This window comes from Oryzias latipes, chromosome 24 (assembly GCF_002234675.1).
Source record: "Oryzias latipes chromosome 24, ASM223467v1".
NCBI lineage: Eukaryota > Metazoa > Chordata > Actinopteri > Beloniformes > Adrianichthyidae > Oryzias > Oryzias latipes.
Genome location: NC_019882.2, coordinates 23,257,103 through 23,263,102, shown reverse-complemented (window position 1 = coordinate 23,263,102; position 6,000 = coordinate 23,257,103). Strand labels below are relative to the sequence as shown.

At 46.5% G+C, this 6,000-nt stretch overlaps 1 protein-coding gene across 3 annotated transcripts; it reads right to left on the bottom strand.

The window, feature by feature from the left end:
• Positions 1-2,522: 2,522 nt before the first annotated feature.
• LOC101169754 (claudin-20-like) lies at positions 2,523-4,988 on the bottom strand. Of its 3 annotated transcripts, XM_023952880.1 has the most exons (4): positions 4,657-4,988; positions 4,313-4,364; positions 3,935-4,094; positions 2,523-3,793 (listed from the first exon to the last, which is right to left on the bottom strand). In XM_023952880.1, the coding sequence occupies exons 1-4, from the start codon at positions 4,664-4,666 to the stop codon at positions 3,269-3,271; spliced, it is 747 nt and encodes a 248-aa protein (XP_023808648.1). In that variant the 5' UTR covers positions 4,667-4,988; the 3' UTR covers positions 2,523-3,268. The 3 variants fall into 3 exon arrangements, with proteins under 3 accessions (XP_023808648.1, XP_020570294.1, XP_023808647.1); XM_020714635.2 differs by having other exon boundaries at positions 2,523-4,094; XM_023952879.1 differs by having other exon boundaries at positions 2,523-4,458.
• Positions 4,989-6,000: the final 1,012 nt, after the last annotated feature.

Sequence of the window (6,000 nt, the reverse complement as noted above, 5' to 3'; positions counted from 1 at the left end):
TCTGACGCTCTTTTCTCTAACTCCGTGTTTCTCTCTCTCTCAGACTTTTCACTTCTTCTGTTTTTTATTTCTATCTTTACATTCTTGGATTTCAGCAGTCAACACGCCATCTTGATGGCACTTCCACAACGGAAGTCCATTGTAGAGCCGACTGTCTTTTGTGCTTTGGTGTCCTCTGCCTTAAGTACTTTTAGTAGGACCTAAAGTCTGAGGTGCTCTGTGCGCGCCTGATAAAAATGTTTTTGAATATTTATTTACATTTATCATGGATGCATATCATCTTTCATTTTCAGTGGTTATGTGGAACTTCTACTGTGGATCTGGCGTATACCTGCGTATCACATACACTACACCGCTGCCTAAATGTCTGTACACGCACACCCTTGAGCACAGTTTGTGTAAAGATGGAATCCTTTATTGTAGATTCTACCATTGGCTGTATTGGTGAACTGGACTGAGTAACCCCTCCCCCCTTGCGTTCCAAATAGGAAGTTTCTGCTGGGTCCAAGATCCTATAAACTTCTATGGCGAAATAAACAGCTCTTTGTTCTATTTGCCAGAATGACCATTCTTGCTGTACTATCTCTTTTTCACATGTTCTCCTGATCGTTTCTGGTCAGTCAGATGCCTCGTTAAAGCATGTGGTGCCTTCCGGCCCCCACCTTGAATTTGTGAAATGCTTGATTGACTGACTCTCTCCAGCCCATTCTCAGTGGAAGGAGTGTGGACTCAGACCGAGGACCAATCATTGCTCACTAAAAATGTAGTCTGGTTCAAACCTTCTTTCTCTTTTGGCTCTTCCCATCAGGGGCCGCCACAGCGAAACAACCTCTCTTTTGAGGATGAGTCGCATGGTTAAACTGGCAATGTTTTACGCCGGATGCCCTTCCTGACGCAACCCTCTCAATTTATCTGGGCTTGGGACCGGCACAGGAGCAGAGAAGGGAATAGGCAGCAGCCCGGAGTCGAACCCTGGTTTCACGGACAGAAGGTGCCACAAACCAGCACGAGCTAAACTGAAACATGGTAAAAACCATTTAGCAGAAAAATGGTGACTGAATTGGCTTCATTTCGTTGGAACCAGAAGTAAGGCATTTTCTTTGAGGGACGTCACACTCGCTCTGTCCAGTTCTCTTTTACAGTCAACAAGTGAAATGTGTGATTCAGTGTGCTGACGGAGCAGAACCTCGTGTCAACGTCATCTCTGCTTTTTGTTCTTTTCCCTCTTTAGAAGTTTTAACCAGTTTTTTTTTACTGAGTATCTGGTTTTTATTTATTGGTTTTTTCAACTAATACATAAGTTCACAGATGTCAAACAGAAATGCTGTAGCTAGCAGCTGTTCCAGATGTTCACTGTGTTTCAAAAGAACAAAAACATGGAGAGCTTTTACAAACAAGTTTCCTTCCAGTGTTCTTTCTTCCTAATGCTCTGCACTGGAATCAGAGAAATGAACAATATACGAAGAATGGACATTTAGAGCACAGCTGCATTCTGATAAAGATCAGTGAGGCTCTTGAAGGTGCTTCAGGTTCTATAGATATGTCACCACCTCTCTCGATTCTGAAATTGAATAACGAAGCTGTCTCAATGTTTGACACAATCAGCTCCTGTCTTCATCAAACTCCACATATCCACAGTCTATAACTGAAGCGCGCAGCCAGCTCAGCACCAGCATGCAGTCTGAAAGTGTCTAGCTTGTCCAGATGAAGCAGGAAGTCTTCGGTCTGACCCCCCCAACCCTACGTCGGTGCAGATCTGTGCTGAAGAGATGAAGAATAACGGAACTAGAGCTGTTGTTTAAGAATTTCATCAAAAAGCACCTTGAGCTATCTTTAAAAATATAGTTGTGTGGTGAAAAACAGCAGGAATAGATTTGACCTCAGCAAAAACATGTTTTCCTGGAGATTCTGGAGTCCGGCAGCAGCAGAAGCCGTCTGCTGTGAAAACCTCAGAAATGATTCTGCCGATGCAGAATGAGTGTTTCTCAACTGCAGCCCTGTTCTTCAGCGTGCTTCATCAGCATGAAGGGTCTGAGTTGAAGTGTGGGGGCTGCAGCTGATGCACTGACTTCTCATACACACAAGCTGCTTTTTGATGTTTAAGGTTTTCCTTAAGGGAGGGGGGGGGGGGGGGCATTCAGTTCTGGAGAGTGGCAGAAGTGATTGACAGTTCATTCAGACTGGACGCCCCCCCACCACCACCACCAATCCACACACACATACATACCTGTCCATAGTAACTAGTAAGTTACAGCCTGAAACTGACTGCATGTCCTCTTGTGCCGCTGAGCCAGGCTGCTGGGGGAGGGGGCATGTGCATCCATGTGTGGAGATGGGGTAATGGGGAGGCAGAGAACATCATTACCTCTTTTCACGCAGCACTGCTCCTCCGCCTCCCCCAACCGCTGAAAGACGGGCTGGGTGTAGTCACCTTCAAGTCCCTGATCTGAACTTAGCAGATGAGTCATTTCTGCTGGACACTTTTATGTGACACTTCTGATGCAGAATACTATCCATTCATCTGTGAGAAAATACGCTTTTAATTTTTAATTTGGAGCGACCTGTGGCATGTTGATCCTTTGTGACAGTTGAGCCATTTGTGTGATATTTTACATGTGATCTTAAAAATTAAAGACAAATGCTTGAGTTCAGCATCTACTGTGATGCGTTTAAAAGTGTGGTACTCTTCAGCATCAAGTTCTTGCTCCACTTTGATGCGTTACCTGCACAGTTTGTGCAAATGAACTCCACAACTCATTTGGTTCTTGTATTTATTGGAAACTCTTATTCAGTCCAGCAGACCCGTCACTTTATGCTGCCGTTTTAAACCTTGAGGTTTCTGTTCCAAAAGGAAACACGGCGTTTCCTTTAAATCTCCACGTCATGAACGACACACAGCAGTACTGACTGAAACCTACATGTGTGCATGTATTCGTGTGTACACACCAGGGTTCACAGTAATAATTGAGACTTTGGCTCCGCCCTCAAACAACAAAGGGGGGGGGGGGGGGGCATCCACCTCTCCAGCTGTCAAATCATGAACATAGGCTTGGGGGGCTCAGAGTTTGTGGATGTATTTTCTCTGCATCTCAGTTCAGCAGAGCTGCAGCAGTGATGCGGACAGTTTCTTAAGGGGACCCCCCCCCTGACTACATTTTTTCTTTCTCCGCAGTTTCTCCTCTCTATTTTGAGTCTATAGTTATTTCCAACTACCCCCCCCCCCCCCCCCCCCCCCCATCACTACAAGAGTCAGACGGACTTGTGGGGGTTACACGTATTCCTGGAGACTGTAGCTGTCCTTGAGGTCTTCTGAAGAGTGTCTGCAGGGGGGCGGGTGCTCTGGCTCCCCCAGGTTAGGCTCGTCTGTCTGCAGCTTGACATTTTTCGTTTGCTTCTCTCGCAGGCGCCCCCTCCTTTGGTCGTTCCTGTCAGAAGAGGTTGCCTGGTCCGGCCACCTTGATCTTTTTCCAGGACAGGACAGGCAGAAAATGACCCCTCCAGCCAAAAGAAATCCAGCAGAGACAAATGTGATGCACAGAGCCCCCCCAGGCTGATATTTGCTGCTGTCCGGCAGGTCTGTGGTCAGGAAGGCGGTGATGACTTCGTTGGTGAACCAGGATGCAGGAACCAGGCAGAGAAGGCTGGAGAGGACAAAACATCCCCCGGCAGCGATGGCTGTGTGCCCCTTGGCTCGATAGCTGCCCCCCCAGCGGGTACATTTTAGTCCAAGGGAGGCAAGGCAAAGTCCGAATGTGGCCAGCATGCAGCAAAGAACCATGGCGGCCCGCGTGGCCTGAAGGGAGGCGGGCAGCGTCAGTGGTGAGTTCTTCATGGTGCAGCTGAACACCCCCGCGCTGTAGCACACACAGTCCATCCACAGACCCTGCATCTGGGAGGTGGGGGTCATGATGCTCGTCCACATACTCATGCTCACCTTCCAGTTGGGCATCAGAGTGGCCACCGTGGCACCGAGGACACCCAGCAGCGCCAGGCCAAACGCCAGAATCTGAATGTCTGCGGACAGCATGGCTGAGCCCCCCCCGTAGAGATGGAGTCTTGGAAGAAGATAATTCCCTAGCTCAAGCTCCGGTGAGCTGAAACCAGAGCAGAAATGAGAATGAAGGAGAGCGTGACGGGTTCACAGCTGAGGCTGCCCCCCCAGACTGATGAACTGATCACTGACAGTGATGCTGAAGCTGCAGTGCCCCTCCCCAGGATATTCCAGAGGTTCACAGCAGATCCCCAAGTCATTTCCAGGAGGTCCTCAGTTCTCTTGATGCAGCCAACTTGCAGCAGACTGAGCTGTTCTTACCTGGGGGGTGGATCTCCTGAGCGTGAAGAGGGGGCTCGTCCCGAGGAGAGTCCTGAAACAGAGAGGCAATGTGGATGAAGGAGCAGCTTTTGTCTCCTCACCGTCTCCTTGGAAACCGTACAAACAGATCCATCCCATTCTGCATCCTGAAAAAGAAGACAGTTTTCTTCATTTGAATCCGAAGACCTGCAAACCTTTAAGAACCAGGTTCTGGTCTCTGAAGGTCATCTGCTCCAAAGGAGCCGCAGAGCAGCACTCTTATCTGATGACTTGATGGTGGGGGTACGTCAGCTCTGCGGCGCCCAAACCTGAAGCCTCTGTTTGGTAGAAAAGCAGGCGCTTACCTCGCATCATGTCTGCAGACTCGCTTTGTCTTCTTGACTTTTATGTATGGATGTTTAAAAAACCTGGCGGAAGAAAAAAAAAGCGAGGAGGAGGAGTCTCATTTGCAATGATCACTGATGGTTTCCCAATCAACTGCGCCGCAAACTGCTCCTGGTTTTGGAGATAAAGCCGCTGTGGTGAGTGGAGTTGTAAAGAAGTGGCCACTGCAATGTGCTGATAAAAGTCCACAGCCCGCCCACCCAGCTGAGTGACAGGACAGGCAGCCTGTTATTACCATAATCCTGCAGTCTCCAGCTGGAAACTGTAAACACACATTTGAGAGCGGCAGGTTCTGTGGGAAAACAGCAGTTTATAGGAGGTGCAGGTATCCTCCTGTGTTTGCAGAGGAGATGACAGCAAAAGCCAGCTGAGTATTTCCCAGGACTCAAGCCAGGCCCTGACGTCAGAACTCGACCTGGTTCAGTTTCAGCCCGAAGTAATGGAAGCGGAAGAAAAAGAGCACTTCAGGTTAGTTTCTAAAACCAAAAAAATCCTTAAATGATGTCAATTTGATTTGAAAAAAAAAATGTTCTAGAGAATGACCAAAAGAATTTTGATTTTTCTGCCAACATATTTACTGACTTTGTCAGTTAATATCTGACAAAAAACAAATTTGTTTTAGGATTTGTTTTGATAATTGCATTGCTTTTATTTCAACATACATCTTTGGTCATTTTTTCACATTTTTGTCAATAGCTATTTTGCAGTTTATAGGGAAAATATGAACATCTGTGTTTTTAAATGCAGAGAATGAAGCTGTGAATAAATTCACGGATCAGTTGATATTTGTATGAAATGTTTGGATCAGTCAGTCCTTGACAGGTGTGGTTCTAAAGCGTTCAGGGTCACAGGGTTGACCCGCATGCTGAGCGTCCCATTCAAAGGCTTTTAATGCATCAGTCAGCGTCCCAGAGCACAGCGGGGCTCTGTCGGGGTGGGTCTCTGGGGGTTTGGCTGTGGGTCCTGGAGCTAAATGCTCCCAGCTCCCACATTGGATTCTTTTTCTTTTACTTACCTGAATTGTTCTGTTGTTGTTTTTGTCAATATTTTGTCATTTTTAAAGTAATAGTATTTATTTTTCTGTTAAAAACTTTGTGCAGAATAGATGTTAATATCTGAAGTAAATTTTCTGTAAGTCTTTTGTTTATTCATGTTTTACATTTTTGTAGATTCTTTTTATCTTTTTCAAATGTTCTGATGTTTTCTGTTTTTTGTTTATTTGCTTATGTGGTTCAAACACTCTTTTTAATGGCGGAGACCTGCCATCACAGCAAAAAAACAGTCACTGCTAATAGAAAAAAAAG